This window comes from Lepidochelys olivacea, assembly GCF_965140295.1.
Source record: "Lepidochelys olivacea isolate rLepOli2 genome assembly, chromosome: 4".
Lineage (NCBI taxonomy): Eukaryota > Metazoa > Chordata > Testudines > Cheloniidae > Lepidochelys > Lepidochelys olivacea.
This window is the reverse complement of record NC_140414.1, coordinates 134,899,324-134,917,283: the sequence shown is the minus strand read 5'-3', so window position 1 is coordinate 134,917,283 and position 17,960 is coordinate 134,899,324. Positions and strand designations below refer to the sequence as shown.

At 40.3% G+C, this 17,960-nt stretch overlaps 1 protein-coding gene across 10 annotated transcripts in view; it reads left to right on the top strand.

The window, feature by feature from the left end:
* Positions 1 to 11,036, top strand: part of ST3GAL5 (ST3 beta-galactoside alpha-2,3-sialyltransferase 5) — a 103,591-nt gene extending 92,555 nt beyond the window's left edge. For all 10 annotated transcript variants that reach the window (XM_084626005.1, XM_084626001.1, XM_084625996.1 and 7 more), the window contains 2 exons: positions 800 to 958; positions 3,343 to 11,036. In XM_084626005.1, coding sequence (XP_084482131.1) covers positions 800 to 958; positions 3,343 to 3,606 — 423 coding nt within the window. In that variant the 3' untranslated portion in view covers positions 3,607 to 11,036. The remainder of the gene's footprint in view (positions 1 to 799; positions 959 to 3,342) is intronic.
* Positions 11,037 to 17,960: the final 6,924 nt, after the last annotated feature.

Genomic DNA, 17,960 nt, shown 5'->3' with positions numbered 1-17,960 from the left:
ATGACGCAATTTATGGAGAGAAACATAAAATGAGCCTGATTCTGATCTTTCACCAGTTTAGCACCAGTGCATCTCTATTGACTTCTTTAGCATTCTGACGTATTCTGGCATGAGATCAGCATCGGGCATGCTAAGTCTCATTGCTCTTCTCTCCTTTCATTCTACTACACTTGTCTTTAAATGTACACTGTCTGCTAGAAATACAGTTAATTTGAAAATGTGAGTAAAATAGTTTCAGGTAGGGTGACCAGATGTCCTGATTTTATAGGGACAGTCCTGATTTTTGGGTCTTTTTCTTTTATAGGCTCCTATTACCCCCCACCCCGTCTCGATTTTTCACACTTGCTGTCTGGTCACCCTGGTTTCATGTCCTACACCTGTTTGCAAGTCACTCAGCCAACTGTTGTGGAATTTTGTTCATGTTTTTCCTCTCTTTTCAAATGCTTTCTCTAGCGTGTTGCTGTCGGAAAGCCCAAATAGAGGCAATAGGGATGGGTGAGTGACTGTCCTCGGAAATGCAGTCACACGTTCAAAGTAAATGACCTAAACAGATAAAGAATTGCTCGCGCTCTCTCTCTCTCTCTCTCTCTCAACTTAAGTATTATTTGTTTAAAAGAATTCAGGCATTTGGGAATTATACATCAATGTCCTAGTAAGTCTTTTTCATAAATCATTTGTGATGAGATGTGGACAATCTCATGTTTTAATAGTATGGAGTTACATGCTATGCCCCAGTACCAATTTGTCATGCCAAGTATTTGTTTCCCTAGTTTTAACTGATTTTTTTTTTTCTCTTTAGCCACTATGGGTGCGACTATTTTTTTGGAAGCAGGTGGCTGAGAAAATTCCTGTAACACCAAAACAGTTTCGCATTTTAAATCCGATCATCGTTAAAGAGACTGCCTTAGATATACTACAGTACCCTGAGCCTCGATCTAAATTTTGGGGCTGGGATAAGGTAAGATACCTTTTTTGGGGGGGAGGTGCTGTATAGATACATTTAGCTCCTTAGAAATCTAATATGACAAGATCAAATAAAAAAGAGTTTGGCCTTGTAGTCTCTTTGTGCAATTTCTCAGTCATTGTACAACATCAAAGTCTTCTCTTCTCAAACACTATTTGTATTTTCTTTAACATTCTCTGTTAAATATTTGTAGAGTAGTGGGGTTCAGCATTCTCGTTAATTATAGAAAAAGTAAAAATCTAGTTTTAAAGTTAGGGGTTAGGCTTGTTTATGTTCACGTAAGGTGACCTGCTTGTGATTTTTTTTTTTAAATAAATACCCCAAAGTTTTAAAAAGAAAGTACTTCTGTGAAATGCATTAAGGATGCAGGTCTTCTCAATACCATGTACAGTGGTAGGCCATGCACTGCATTTAAGCATTCAGAACTTAAGGCTTTTTGAATCATTTGTGTGTCCCTTTTTTGCTGAGGAGGATTTTGCCTACGAATATGTTTACACTACACTGTAAAAATAGGTGAGTTCTTCACTTGGGGTAGCTCACTTGGGTGAAAATAGCAGTTATTACAGCAATCAGTATGTAAGCACCTGGAGGATAGTAAGGTAATAAGAATGGATTTATCAAGAATACATCATGCCAAACCCTAATCTAATATCCTTCCTTTGCAGGATAACTTGCTTTGTGGATGTGGGGGAAGTTGTAGATGTGAGATGCCTTGATTTTTATCAAGGCTTTTGAAACCTGACATTCTCATAAGCAAACTAGGAAAATGTGGGCTAGATGAAATTACTATAGGATGGGTGCACAGCTCGTTGAAAGACTGTCCTCAGAGTAGCTATCAATGGTCAGCTGTAAAGCTGGAGTGGGAGCTATAGAACATAAGAATGGCCATACTGGGTCAGACCAAAGGTCCATCTAGCCCAATATCCTGTTTTCCGACAGTGGCAAATGCCAGGTACCCCAGAGGGAACGAACAGAACAGGTTATCATCAAGTGATCCATCCCCTGTTGCCCATTCCCAGCTTCTGGCAAACAGAAGCTATGGACACCATTCCTGCCTATCCTGGCTAATAGCCATTGATGGACCCTATCCTCCATGAATTTATCTAGTTCTTTTTTGAACCCTGTTATAGTCTTGGCCTTCACAACATCCTCTGGCAAAGAGTTCGGCAGGTGGACTGTGCGTTGTGTGAAGAAATACCTCCTTTTTTTTTTTGTTTTAAACCTGCTGCCTATTAATTTCATTTGGTAACCCCTACTTCATAGACTCATAGAATATCAGGGTTGGAAGGGCCCGCAGCTGTGGATTCATGCTTCATTCATTAACTTCTGTTTCCTTTCATTGTTGATGCAGACAGGACCTAGTACTGTTCAATATTTTCACTGATGACTTGGATAATGGGGTGAAGAATGTGCTTCTAAAATTTGTGGGTGACACCATGATGGGAAGAGGTTGCTAGCACTTCAGAAGACAGGATTAGAATTCAGAAAGACCTTGACAAATTGGAAAAGCGGTCTAAGATCAATAAGATGAGATTCAATAAGACAAGTGCAAATTACTACTCCTAGGATGCAAAAAAAAAAAAAAAATCTAATGCACAACTACAAAATGGGGAATAACTGGGTAGGTGGTAGAACTGCATAAAAAGATCTGAGGATTATCGTACAGTAGTTCTCAAATTGAGTATGACTCAACAGTCTGCAAATGTGATGCAGTGCTAAAAAGGCTAATATCATTCTGGGATGTCTTATATATGGATTGTAGTATGTCAGGTAATTGTCCCACTCTATTTAGCATTGGTGAGTACTCAACTCGAGTACTATTGGTGAGTACTCAACTCGAGTACTATGTTCAGTTCTGGTCACCGCACTGTAAGAAAGAGGTGGACAAATGGGTGAGAGTTCAGAATGGAGCAACAAAAATGATACAAAGTTTGGAAAATCTGATCTATGAGGAAAGGTTAAAAAGGGAGGGGGGGCATGTATAGTCTTGAGAAAAGAAGTCTTCAAACATGTTGTAAAGAGCTGTTTTAAAGAGGACCATGATCTGTTGTTTTCCGTGTCCATACAAAAAGTAGTTGACTTAAGCGGAAGCAAGGAAGATTTAGGTTAGATGTTAAAAAAAAATTTCTAACTATAAGGATAAATAAGTAGTAGAAGAGGCTTCCAAGGATGGTTTTGGTATCCCTGTCATTGGAGGTTTTTAAGAATAGGTTAGACAAACACAGCAGGGATGGTCTAGCTATACTTGGTCTTGCCTCAGTGCAGGGTAGTGGTCTACGTGACCTCTAGAGGTCTCTTCCACCCCTAGTTTCTAAGACTCTGTGAAAACTGATCAAGGAGAGAGATGTTGTATTGTAAATGTTTATTTTTCTTTCTAGAATGTTCCCACTATTGGGGTCACTGCAGTTGTTCTGGCCACACATTTATGTGATGAAGTGAGTTTAGCAGGATTTGGATATGACCTCCATCAACCCAACACACCTTTGCACTACTATGACAATCTCTGCATGGCTGCAATGGAAGGACAAACTATGCATAATGTGACAACTGAAACAAAATTCCTACAAAAACTGATCAAAGAAGGGATTGTGAAAGACCTCAGTGGAGGAATAGAGTGTGAATTCTGCAAAAAACCAAGCTAATGACTGGAACTGAGAGCACAGACTGGATTAGAGGTTCCTGCAGCCTTGCTAGCAATGACCCTTTCAGTGCTCTCATCCCACAAAGACTTGGAAGAATCTCTGTTCTTTGTATTTCTGTTGCTTTTTAATGTCCAGTTGAATTCGTTGTATTTTTTAATTTATTTTGAGTCCAGGTTTTTACCTTGCACACTTTAGTGGGTAATTATCAATACAGTTTTGAGTTTAGAGAGATTCATTTAAAATATGTCATATTTTAAGCTGTCTGAAGGAAAACAGAAAATTTAAGGGTTTTATATGTGAAGGGCACTCACGAACCTAGGTGTGTTTTGCCTAATCTGGGGAGAGGAGAGTTGTTCCCACTGAAGTGATGTTGCCTTTGTGGGTCCATTTGTCAGTAAATGAATCTTCTGTGCATACAAAGAAAAGAAAAGGTGTGTGTTTTCTAAGTGAATTTGCTTTGTTGCTTGCAGGTTCACTATTCTTTGTGGTAGATCATCCACTTGTGTAACCTTCAACAAATATTTAAACTAGTCCCTTTCTGTGCTGATACTTATTTTGGGGGTGGGGTGGGCAGGGAGCAGGAAAGGGCAAAACTGATGTGGCAGCGGAGCTGAACAGTAAGTTCATTCATGCCACATCTAGTCATGCCTGGTATTTAAATCATTGACGGATGTGAGTGCTTTAGGATTAGAATGCTGGCTACTTAACCACTTGACACATTTGGACCTGACCATGTTATAACCAGATTTAGGCTACAGTAGATATCTACCTGAGCCTAAACTCTTCTCTTTCCCATTCCTGGCTCCCAAACACCTGGTCATAATATGGCTGGGTCACAAAGTTTAAACATCACTGTTACAGGAACAGCATCAACACGAATTCCAGTCCTTTTTGGGGAGGGAGGTAAAAAGTAGTGTTTAGGCGTACACCTGCCCTTTTGCTATTTTATAAAAATGTTTTATTCCTTGCTGCTGTGTGAAAAACCCACAAAGGAAATGGAAACTTACTATGTAGTAGTCAGTGAAACTGACTACAAACAAATTGAAAGGATGGAAGTATTTGATTTAATCTCCTTAGTGGTACAATAGGTGTTAACTTGCAACAGTATTATGTAAAATAAAAATTCAGACTCAAATATAGTTTAAGTTGATAGTGGCCCTTTTATGTTGTGAATATGGTGTATGCTTCTTAATTGGGAGGGAGAGAGTGGAATTGTTTGCTTTGCAGACCACCAAATAAACTGGCAATTCTGTGTGCACAAATAACTTACGAAGAAGAAATTGCCTTGGAGGAAGTAGTATGATCTACTAGCACTGTACAATGTCTGCTAAGTGCAGATTGCTTTTAGAAATTTCTGTATAAATGTACTTTCTAATGATCGGAAATCAATGCAATTGAAAGAAAGCAGGACTGCATTTTTGTGAGCAAGTCTAAACTGTTTTGCAAATAACAGTTGTGGTTATTGGACTGCTTGCTTTTGCAAATAACACAGTTGTGGTTATTGGACTGCTTGCTTTTGAGTGCTGTCTGTTACTCAGAGCGAGTGAAAAATACTTTATTTGAACATGAAATCTTATCAGAAAGTTAATAGAAGTGAACAGGTGAAACATAATTATATGAATTACAGGAATCACTTTTGACTTTCCAGATGATAAACGTTCCTGTTAGTTCCTTATCATATGGTAAGATACACTAGGCATATTTTTAAAATTAGCATCAGGTTAAATTGCATCAAGAAAATAGGATGTGGGCATGGAATATAGTATTCATACTTGGCGTGAAGAGTAGGTCTAATGGATGATCGTGTATGAACGCAGAAGTTGCACTGGCTATGGTTGTAGAGAGACAATAAAACAATGCCAGTTCACAAAGTGTAACACAAGATAGTGGCTATGAGCCTCATCTTTCCTAAGCACCCACACATCCCCTAAAGTGAATGATTAGAAATCACACTCTGTGTGTTCAGGGCTCCATTTGTGCAACAGCAATAATATTAACCTAACTTCCTCCTTGTAACAAACTAATTTTTGTAACAGCAATAAATTTCTAGTCCATGTTTTGTATGCTTTTAAGTATAGATAAAACTGTTTACTTGAAAATTACTGATATGTAAAGAGTTTTTACAGATAGTGTTTTGTTTAATATAACAGGTTGATTATTATCCCCTTATAGTTAAGATGAAAGCAAGCTACCTTAACTCCATTCAATATTACTGAAATATGAAAGGGTTTGGGAAAGTTCAAAATGTGCATATGGACAGTAATACACTGAAGTCTTTCAAAGTGCTGTTACCCAAAAGTTTTGTTGTACATTAACTGTTAGTTCACCAGGACTTCACACTGTTATGACTTAAGAATTTGAAAATGTGAACTTAATAGAATGAAAGTATTATTAAAGCAATCAGTAGTGTCCTTTGAGGTTTTCCATTTATCATCAGCTCTACAGATGCTTTAATGTGGGCTTAAACTGTAGTCCAGCCAACTTTGTCAGCTGTGATCAAACTTTTTTCTCTGTAGTAGTAAGTATTATGTAGAATACTCCTATGTGGACTTGACCATTCCTGAAACAGCAATGGAATTCAGGCTGTGAAAAGCAATAAAGAGATGGAACCACTTTCTATTTATGTAGTTTCACAGGTCACAACATAGTCTGTCTTTTTCATTAAGAATTATATATAGCTAGAGAGTTCACTGATCCAGTTTAATAGTCGACATGAGATCGCAGGCAATCTAGAAAGAGGAGACCTTATGGAATAGTGCCTCATTTCTTTTCACTTACGCCTGATTAAGATTAATTTCATGAGAGTTATTCTTGGATCTCCCTGGTGTATGTGAGAATTGGTCCCCTACTCACAGCCAATGTGCTCTCCAGCTTCTTGAGGCTAATGTAGATGAGAATATATTTGTCTTTATTGGAGCACTGTCCTTAGTGTTCTAAATGTGTTTACATGTGTTTCACGTGTATTGAAATTTAAAGAATTTGTGAGTGAAGATAAAGTAAACTCACATTAGAATTTACCTTTTATAATAGCATTATAGGTGGGAGGAGGCACAGATACATATTCAGAATCAGTGCAGTCTGTATGCTTTTTTCATTGTAACTGGATATGTCTTTACTTTGGTGTCTAGAACTTTGTTAATTTTTCAACTTTGAATGGTGGTGGGTTGTTACCTTGCAGCATCTGTCATCTGAAAAAGGCAAAACATGATATACATGATGATCTGTTCAATCTTAAAGTATTTGGACCCGTAATCTACTCTAAACTACTTTTTTAAAGAGGGCACTAGCTTGTCCATTTAAAAATATATTTTATTAAAAAAATCTTTAATTCTAAGTTTAGTTCATATTTGGGGGGTTATTTAGCAGATAGCAAAAGAGACAAACCTAGGAGCAGCTCAATTATTTTGGCTTGCAAGAGGTTGCTCATTCCAATTTGCTTTCAAAGGTTTTCACAATTTTGTGTATGCAGAGTATGGATCTCATTGCTGTGTGTATGTACAGGAATCCTGCATGTAACCTGATTGGCTTGCCTCCAGATGAAAGCAATGTCAGCTTGGGATTTTTGTATGGTAGTGCAACTTATGATTAGTTTGTACAGTGCTATGAACATGTAAAATGCTAATGTATGTAAAATACAGGCAAATGGAGTAGTGTAAATACAGAGTGAGAATACTCTACAAAGCATTTAGTCTCCATGAAAGATCTGTAACCCAATGGTATTCAAATGGGATTGTGACCCACTCTTGAGGTACTTGGAGATGTATATAGACTGAATGTAGACCAATCTCATCTGCCAGTGGGTGCCGGGTGGTAACTTAGACTTTAGTGCGACAGCCTGCTCTTGAGTAAGAGGTAACCAACTGACATAGAAAGGAGAGACCTGCACAGAAAAGAAGCATGAGGTGGCTTTTGTCACCAGGCCTTGTGTCTTTCAGCCAGGTGAGGCAGGGAGGTTGCTTGAAACCTATGCTTCTTTCAGAGGTGACAACAGAGACCACACAGAGGTGGTCGGTAGCATCCTTTCTCTCTCCCACCAGTAGCAGGGATTTTTGCATGCACCTCTGGTTCTATAAGCAGTGGGATCTCTTCCTAAAGGCAGACTTTCCAGAACCTTACCCTTTTGCTCTCCTTTTACCAGAGAGTGACTCTCACTATCTTGGAGAGCATAAGCCTTGTTTTCTATGTAACTAAGGCTGTGCCTACGCAATGAAGTTTGATTGGCACAAGTAACATCTGTGAACAGCCACCAGGGTTCGTATGTGCACACTTGGCTGTGCATACGTACCGGGAGTGTTTGTGTTGATGTAAAGTTAGGAGCAACACAGGTAGCCCAGCATGCCTCATGCCACTGTCTGGCAAAATACCTTTTGTGATATTTTTGCATGCTTTGTGGAATAGCCGTGACTTGTCTCAGGATTTCTTAAAGATAGGGGTCAAGTTCATACCATGCCACTTTCTTCATCCCATAATACTTTCCACATCTCATAATTTTTGCATTTTTTTTTTTTGAAAACTCCCTCAGTTCCATGCAGTGCTTTGCCATCATTTCTCTGACAGAAGCTTGGACCCTCTTGAGCTCAACAGAATTCTCACGTGCTGATTGAATGCTGATGTGTATATAGTGGTGGTGGGGGAACGCCAGGTTGCTGCTGACATCGATGGAGCAGCACCACACATAGCCAGACAAGCCAAAGAAGGGAAATTGAGCACTCAGAGAAAGGAAAAGCGAATGCTGACTCTACCTTTGTTTGATTACCTCTGGCTGAGCACAGGACTGTTCTGATGTGGGTTGTGTAACTGGATTGCCATACAACCCTTTTTAGAACTTGTTCCCTAACCTGTTATTTTCTAACACTGTACCGCTAAAGCAAAGAAGAGTTAATACCTTGCTCTTAACTTGCAGGTGGGCCAGGTGCCATTTTTAAATGGGAAACAAAGGTGGCTTGGTGGCGGGGAGGGAGGTGAGGTTTGAGGGAGAGGAAAAGCAAAACACACATTTCAAGGAATAATGGATGTATGCACTTACCCAAGCTCCCTCACCCTTCACGAGCAGCCTCATCTCTGCTTTTTTAGAAGGGGAGCAATTTTAGCCTATTTCTTTACTGCATTATATTCCAGATAGAGGATCAAATTCAGCCCTGTTCTAATTTTCTGGACTGTAATGGAGATAAACCCGTGGTATAACTGGTCTGTAGCGTTAATGCATTGTTCCAAAGCCCAGGGCTGTTACGTTTCTTGCAGGCATGCTCAAAAGACATAGGACTGGAAGAGCGCTGCAAGGGTCATCAAGTCCATTGCCCTGCTACCACAGGTAACCCCATTTTATAATTGTGTTCCAGACTTCCACTCCTGATGGCTAAAAACCTAATTTCCAGCCTAAATTTAATAATTGTTACTTTATATCCATTGTGCCAACATTGCCCTTTAGCTTAAATAGCTTTTCTCCCTTGCTGCTGTTTACCTCCGATCTATTTACAGAGCGTACTCATATCCCCTGTTAGCCTATGTTTTTTGCTAGTCTGAACAAGCCAAGTTTTTAGTCTCCACTGATAGATATATTCTCCTTTATCTTGATCTTCCAAGTAGCACTTTCTTTACCTGTTCTGGTGTGAATTCATCATTCTTCAATGTGGGTGACCAGCATTGTAAATAGTATTCCAGATGAGGTCTTACCAGTGCTTTGTACAATGTCAAAGGGGAGAAAATCAAGTGGTCAAGAAAACAAACTTGAAGAAACTCTGGAGAGTTCACACTCTGTGTAACTGGGAAGACCATGGTTTTTCTCGCAGCTGAGACCCAGTCTGAGTGGAGGATGTGCTTCACAACTGCAGGATTTATTGGGAATCAAAAGTGAGTTCAAAGTACCACCTACTACCTGCACTGAATACTGCTGTTAAGAATTTTGTAATGTGGGCAGGGCTAATACCAATATCTCCATATAATGTAACTTGTCATTGTTATTTAAGTAGGGCTGGGGGCAAGAGAGGAAGTGGGCTACAGATCGGCATTGCAAAAACGGGATCAACAAATTCTTTCCTCACTTGCATAAAAGGCATGTGGCTATTACCTGCTGCTTTGGCCACTGTGCCCTGAAAAGTTCTATGAATGAACTGTTTGTACTTGTGCATTGCACTAGGAGACTCAAAGTGGAGAAAATGCAGTGCCAAGACTATGACATTGTTTGGATTCATAGAGTTTAAGACCAGAAGGGACTATTTTGTAATCTTGTCTGATCTTCTGCGTGTTATAGGCCATTAAATTTCAACCAGTCACCCCTGTAACTGAACGCAGTAACTTGTTTGACTAAAGGATATCTTCAGAAAGGCATCCAGTCTTGATGTGCAGACATCGAGATGGAGAATCTACCACTTTCCTTGGCAATTTTTGTTCCAATTGCTAATCACGGTAGTTTAGAAATCTGTGCTTAATTTCTTATTTGAATATGTCTGGCTTCAGCGTCCAGCCATTGGTTCTTGTTATGCCTTTTGTCTGGTAGATTAAAGAGCACTTCAGCACCTGGTATTTTCTCTGTGTGAAGGTACCTATATACTGTAATCAAGTCACCTCTGTCTTTTTGATCAACTAAAGAGATTGAGCTTTTTAAGTCTGTCACTGTAAGACATTTTCTCCAGCCCTTGAATAATTTTTGTGGCTCTTTTCTGCACCCTTTCCAATTTTTCAGTATTCTTTTTAAAACAACACCAGAACTTCATGCAGTATTCAAGGATTGGTCTCACTGATAGCATATAAAATCCCCTCCTTATTCCTGCTCGCTACTTCCCTGTTTATACATTGTTTATGCTACAGCATTGCACTGGGAACTCATGTCCAGTTGCTTCTCCACTGTGACCCCCTATATCCTTTTCAGAGTCATGGATTTCAAGATTGCAGTTCCCTGTTCTGTAGATAGGTCCTGCATTCCTTGTTCCTAGACGTTTCATTTGCATTTGGCTGTATTAAAACCAACTTTCTTTGAATGGACCAAGCTTACTATGCGATCAAGATTGCTATGCATGACTGCCCTGCCCTCATCATTTACCATTCCAGAAATCTTGGTCATCCCCAAATACTATCAGCGGTGATTTTATATTTACTTCCAGATCATTGATGAAAATGTTTAATAGTGTCAAGCCTAGTATCAATGCATTCGGAACTCCATTAGAAATGTCCTCCTTCAGTGAAGATTCCTCGTTGATAACTACTTTTTGAGATCTATCAGTGAGCCAGCTCTTAATCCATTTAACATGTGCTTTGTAGTTATTGTTTAGTGCCACTTTTTAAATCTGAATGTGGCATGGTACAAAGTCAAAGGCCTGACATAAATCGAAGTATGTTATCTCTGTGCAGGTACCTTAATCAAATTTGTAATCTCATCAGAGTAAAACCAGGTTTGTTTGACAAGGTCTGTTTTCAATAAAATGTTGAATTGACATTAACTGTATTTCTATGCTTTAATTATTTTATCAGTTGAAGCACGTGTATGTGGGTGTGTAATCTTATATTACTGGTTGGGACTGTCTTTTGTTTGCTCATATTGAATGTTATCAGGCCATGTGAAGGCCAAAAAAGTATAAGAAGTTTCAAAAAAGATTTAGATAAGTCCCTGGAGGATAGGTCCATCAATGGCTATTAGCCAAGATGGTCAGGGCTTCAAGCCCATGCTCTGGGTATGCCTAAACTTCTGACTGCCAGAAACTGGGACTGAACAAGAAGGGATGGATCACTTGAAAATTGGCCTGTTCTGCCCATTTCGTCTGAAGCATCAGGCACTGGCCACTGTTGGAAGACAGCATATTGAGCTAGATGAACCATTAGTCTGTCCCAGTATGGCCATTCTTATATTCTTTAAATCATTGGTCCCTAGGCAATCAACATCTTCATGTGCAGTGACCAATTCATAAGGTCCAAAATAGTTACATCATCTTGGTTGCAATACCATTTGTGTTAGAAAATTATCTATAATTTTTTAGAAACTTTAATGAACGTGTCCACCATATATGCATAATATCTCCTCTTTCACTACAATTTCTCCAACACTTATTCCCATTCAATCCATCCATCCATACCAAATATGAGGTGCCACAGAAACAGTATCTTAAAGAAATTTTCTTTTATTGTAGTAGAGATTGAGGTTTCTGGTCCTCTTTTTCCAGATCAAAGTCTATTCCTCTGTAGTAATTTGTCTATCCAAATTCCTTTACACCTGTCACATATGTGTACCACTTTATTAGAAAAGTATCTGCAAAGATTGTTTCCTAATTGACAAGAAGCCATCACTTCGATTAAAAGTTAGCTTTCTGAATAAAAAAACTTTCCTAGAAAAGTTGAGAAACCTAGTGCCTAACTTGAAGGGACCATGGGAGAGTGGGGCCATTGAAATTAGTTTTGATTTTTAAAATAAGTTAGAAAAGTTTCTTTGGTGAACAGTTGGCCAGCCATATGTATTCCGTGGCTATCCCAGTCTTTAAAAACTCTCTGATTTGTGACTTGGGTATTATTTGTAATGGGTGTCATTGATGAAGGAAAAGAACTAAAGAGCTGCTTTCCCCTGTCCTCCCCCCCAAGTTCTATCCTGAAGCCTTTGCTAAGTGATGTGTGTAAATTTCCAGAGGGCATGTTTTTTAGTAGTCCATGGTAACCTAGTAATTGTGACGATTTGGGGCCCTTTTGGGTGTCACCTGATGTGCTGAGATACCATCGAGTCGGCCTGTTATGCCAGACTGGCTCCTTTTTACCTGGCTTTGCTGGGTTAGGCTCACAAGCCTCTTCCAGTCAAGCACACAGGCAGGGCCACACCCAGCTCCACAGAGAGACAGAGATCCACTCAGGAAAGATTCAGCCTTAACGGCTTGCCCCAACACTCTGGTGCCCACTCCCTCTAGAGGGGTACAAACCCAAAGGTTTTATGAAATTCGCCCCCTCCCTCAACATGGAGATATGCACAACTTCTCTTACCGCCCAGTTAGAAATTACAGAAACTGGGTTTAATTAATAAACAAAACAAATGGTATTAACTACAAAAGGTTAATTTTAGGTGAATATAAGAGATTCTTGCTTCCAGGTCTTTTTCAGTGTCTCTTAGGGTGGGGAGGCTGAAGAGCACCTTGATGATGTCACTCCCCTGCCTTATATAGCTCTTGTGTAAGGCAGGAACTCTTTGTCTCCTCATGGAAAACCACTAGCATTCCAAAAGGGGATGGGGGTATCCAGTACCAGGTGACTCTGATCCTGGTCTCTGCATGGCTGTGGCAGCCATTGCTCCAGTACCAGGTGACTCAGACCCCGGTCTTTGCATGGCTGTGGCAGCCATTGCTCGTAGGCTGTCTCCAGCAGCCTCAGGAAGACTAAGCTCTTTCACAGTCCATTGTCTCTGCTAACGGCCCATTAGTCCTGTCTGGCTTTTCCATTGTTGTACCTGAAGGGCTGGCTGGGGTTGACACCCAAAGTAACACATTTGAAATACAGACACAGTTATTTTTCCTAACTTCAGATACAGAAATGATACAGGCATACAAACTGGATAATCACATTGAGTAAATCATAACCTTTCCAATGATACTTTTACAAGACCCATTTTGCATAAAGTACATCTCAGTTATGTCATATTGATGTCATAAGCATATTTTCATAAAGAATATGGAGTGAAACGTCACAATATTTACATTGCAACAGTTTTCTTGTTCAATAATGACTCAGTATATGGCGAGATTAGAGCACCCCCACTCTGCCGGCCGGCTTGCTAGTACCATATAGTATTTGGAAAAGCTAGACTACCCAGGTTTAATGCACTCTTATTCCATATAAATTTCAACAACATTCTCTGTATTCCTGCTAGAGTTTTATGTGGGATAATTAGAGGAATATTTTAAAACAAAAAAAAATGTCCTTGGTAAAATGTTAATTTGATTGTGGCTGTTCTTCCGTACCAAGAAATTGCATACTTCCCTCAGCACTCCGAATCTTGTTTTGTTTGCTGAAGTAGTGGTTTAATACTTAAATCATACAACTTTTCTAGGTTGTTTTGAGACCTGAATTGGCTGCCCATTAGTAACTAAATGTTTTCTATAAGTATGACTTCTCAGAGTCTGGTAAATGTATAGCTACCATTTTAGTTTTGGCATAATTTATTTTAAAGCCAGATGCTTTTGTGAAATAATGGATTTCTTTAGATACTAATTTCAGGGAAATATTCATATTAGCTAAAAATATTACATAATGTACACATATAAAGCTATTTTTAATGTATTCCTGCAACTTTTATTCCTGCGATGCTGTGCTGTGAAGATCATATCCACAGTTCCATGACTTGTTCAGAAACCACTCTGTGACTCCGGTAAAATTTCTTCTGACAGGGGTAGAAGGTGGGTTGCAAGGATCCGCGCCAGCACTTTGCCTGCAATGGCTAGGAGGGAGATACCACGATAATTTCCACAATCCACTTTATCCCCTTTCTTGGGTGACAATCAGGGCATCCCTCAATTCACTGGGTATCTCCTCCTTTATCCAGCTTTTAAAGATAAGCAGGTAAAGCTGCTGAATTAGCTCTGGTCCACTGTCTTTAAAGATTTCAGCGGGGATCCCATCTAGACCTGCTGCCTTGTTGTTCTTCATCTGCTTGGTGGCATTGTGTACCTCATACAAATTGGAGGGTCTCCGAGCTTGTCCCTAAATGGTTGTTGAGGGATTTGCTCAAGGACTTCATCTGCAACCACAGAATTATGGTTAAGGAGACCTTCAAAATGTTCTTTCCAGCAAGAATTGATAGCTTTGTTGTCCTTCAGAAGTGTAGTTCCGTCCTTAGAGTGAAGAGGATTCATACCATGACAAATTGGCCCATAAATAGCCTTGGTGGCACTAAAGAAACCACATGTATTGTGGATGTCCTCGAGATGTTGGAGTTCTTGCACTTGCTCAGTCCACCATTTGTTCTTGAGTTCTCTGGTTTTACGTTGGACTTCTGCCCTCACCTTGGCATGGGTTTCTCTCTTTATATTACAATTTATGTTGTTCTGCCAAGCACGGAATGACATTCTCTTCTCACTGGTGAGTTGCTCAATTTCAGCATCATTCTTGTCAAATCAGTCCTGATGTTTTCTGGTTTGGTAGCCTATGGTTTCCTCACAGGCATTGACAATTACTGCTTTCAACTGGCTCCAGTGTTCCTCAATTTCTTCCAGAAACTCTGATGGGAGCTTTTGTTCTAAGACTGCTTGCCTCATTCCATTGCAGGGAAGATTTCGGCATGTGTCTTGCACAATACACTCTCCACCACAACCAGTAACATTTTCTCAGAGTATCACTACAGCTTCCGCCCAGGGTGCGGATCCGCGGATATGATTTTTGCTGCTTGTCAAATACAAGCTAAGTGCCAGGAACAAAACTGTGACCTCTGTATGGTGTTTGTAGATCTGACAAAGGCCTTCGACATTGTTAGTCAAGAGGGTCTCTGGTGGATCTTGCACAAAGTTGGGTGCTTGCACAAATTCATCACCATTGTACCCTTATTCCCTGTCAGCAGGCTGGCTACAGTGCTTGGAAATGGTGCTTCATCAGAGCCTTTCTTTGTCACAAATGGCCATGAAGCTGTGCTGTATGCTTGCATCTACATCATGTGCCATTCTTTCTGGTGCTATGCTGCGAGATCCTTGAAGACTGCGACCGGAGTGTTTACAAGCAATGCAACACAGATGGCAGCATCTTCAATCTCCGTGCCTATGTGTGTCACTAAAGTGATTGACTCTCTTGTCAGAGAGTTCCTCTTCACTGATTGTGCAATTGTAGCACATACTCTTGAAGACATGTGGCTCTAATCGACTGCTTTTCCAGATCTGCAAAGCGATTTGGGCTCTCTATCAGCCTCAGGGAAACTGAGGTGCTTTACAAGCCTGCTCCAGGAACAATGTATTCTGCCACCGAAATTGCAGTCAATGAGATGCTGCTTAATGCAGTAGAAAAAGTTTGCTATCCTGGCAGCACTTGATCTAATAATGCCATGATCAATGATGAAATCACACAGCACATTTCTAAAGCCAGTTCTGCTGGGCAACCAAGGTTAATATTAATCATGCAATTGTGTTAAGCACTCTTCTCTATGGTGTGAAACATGGACACTCTGTAATAGGAACTTGAAGCAACTTTCCTAGAGCATTTTCACATGCACTGTCTGCATCTCATCTGTAACATCCAGTAGTCAGACACGATACCAAACATAAAGTCTTAGACCAGTGCTGCACGACTAGGATTGAACACTAATCATACAGGTGCAACTTCGCTGGGCTAGTCGTCTCGTATGTATGTTTGATACCCTACTCCCGGGGGCAACGGAAATGATATAAGGACACTCTCAATACTCATCTAAAAGCTGGCCAAGTCGACCCGAACACATGGGAAATTGCTGCTGCTGGAGGATTAGGATAGCAGTTAAAGCCATCAAGAATAGCAGAGCAGAAAAAGCCAAAGAGAAGACTCAGCAAAGAAAGCAGGATCTGGCAAAAACGTGGTCACGTCTGCCAGATGTGTGGATGCATTTGTAGATCCCTCATTGGGTTACATTCACAAATTGCCTTTTTGGGTTTGTTTTTGGTTGGCCTTCTTCCTATGCCAAGATAGAGGGGAGGGGGCAAAGAGGAGTCGGGATCTGGGGACCAAAAGGGCCTCTATCAGAGAGCTCCAGACCAGGGCCAATGGGAAGTAGCCAGCGTGCCAAATCAGTCTGATTGACCAAGGAGCCCCTTCTCAGGTCTCAGCTTCTGTGGGTATGTCTACACAGCAACTAGACACCCGCAGCTATCCCATGCCAGCTGACTTAGGCTTGCCAGGCTTGGGCTGCAGGGCTATTGCATTGCTGTATAGACTTCTGGGTTCGGGCTGCAGCCTGGTCTCTGGGACCCTGTGAGGGTCCCAGATCTCCAGCTGCAACCCGAACCACAATGTCTACATTGCAATTAAAGAGCCCCTTAGCCCAAGCCCCATAAGCCCAAGTCAATGTGTGTCTAACTGCGGTGTAGACTTACCTTTAGTGACCTTTTGAACCAGGGTCTCTGTTATAGGGGAAGATTTGGGGCTTGTGCAAAAGGGGGGTCTAGATACTGCTGCGACAAATTGTCAAATTCTGAGTGACAGACAAGGTGCTGGGGCGGGGCATTGTCCTCATCACACACCTCTTTTGGAATTATCAATTCAAAGAGCCAAGTTTTACCATTGCACAGATGAGACTGTTACCTTTCAATGTGGGTTTTTTTTGTTTTTGGGTTTTTTTGGTATGAATACATATAGAGTAAGTATTTCAGTATGTTTTTTCATCTGGGTGTAGGAAGTAGTATAAAGATTCCTTTCATATATTTTGAAACCTGCTAACAGGTTCTCTCCCATTTTTAAGCTGTTCCTGGGAAAGATAATTCTTTGGTTTGATTTGGTGTTTTTGTACGTGCCCTTTTTTAGCAGTTTAGTTCAGGATAAAAGCTACTACCCCAGTTAAGCGTATGTTAACTATTGGGAATGTAGCTAGAAACTGGGTGAGAGCAGTCCACCTCTCAAGTGGATCTGACATGGATAAAAGGAGCAACTGGGGAGGAGAAACCATGATGACAGGGTGAGGCGATTTGGAAACTTCTTTGCCATAGTTTCCAGTGTTCAGATTCAGTCCTGAGGTCTCATGAGCAGCTGTGACATCCCTCAATAGGGAGGGTAATTGGATTGCAGCCTAAACTCAATCTCAGAGTGTCGTGAGGATCCAGTAGGCAAGACCCAAATCCATGTTAACTGTTACTTATCAGCCTATTATCTTCCAAGTGCTTACAAACTGATTGTTTAGTAATTTGTTTCAGTGCTCTTCCAGTTATAGGCAGACTGGTCTATAATTCCCTGGGTCCCCTTTGTTTCCCTTTTTAAAGTTAGGTACTATGTTTGACTTTCTCCAGCCATCTGGGACCTCACCCATCCTACATAAATTCTCAACAATAATCACTGATGGTTCTGAGTTTGCTTCACCTAGTTCCTTAAGTACCCTATGGTGAATTTCGTCAGGCCCTGCCAACTGGAATACATCTAACTTATCTCAATATTCTTTAACCTGTTCTTTCCCTATCCTGGCTTGTATTCCTTCTCCCTTGTTGTTAATATTAATCGTGTTAAGTATCTAATTGCCATTAACCTTTTTAGTGAAGACTGAAGCAAAATAGCCATTAAACACCTCAGCCTTCTTGATATCTGCCTACACTTTCCTTCATCTTTCTCTTGCTTTTAATATATTTATAAAATCTCTTTTTATTGCCTTTTATGTCCCTTGATAGGTGTTAACTCCTTTTGTGCCTTAGCCTTTCTAATTTTGTCCTGAACATGTTTCAACATGAAAA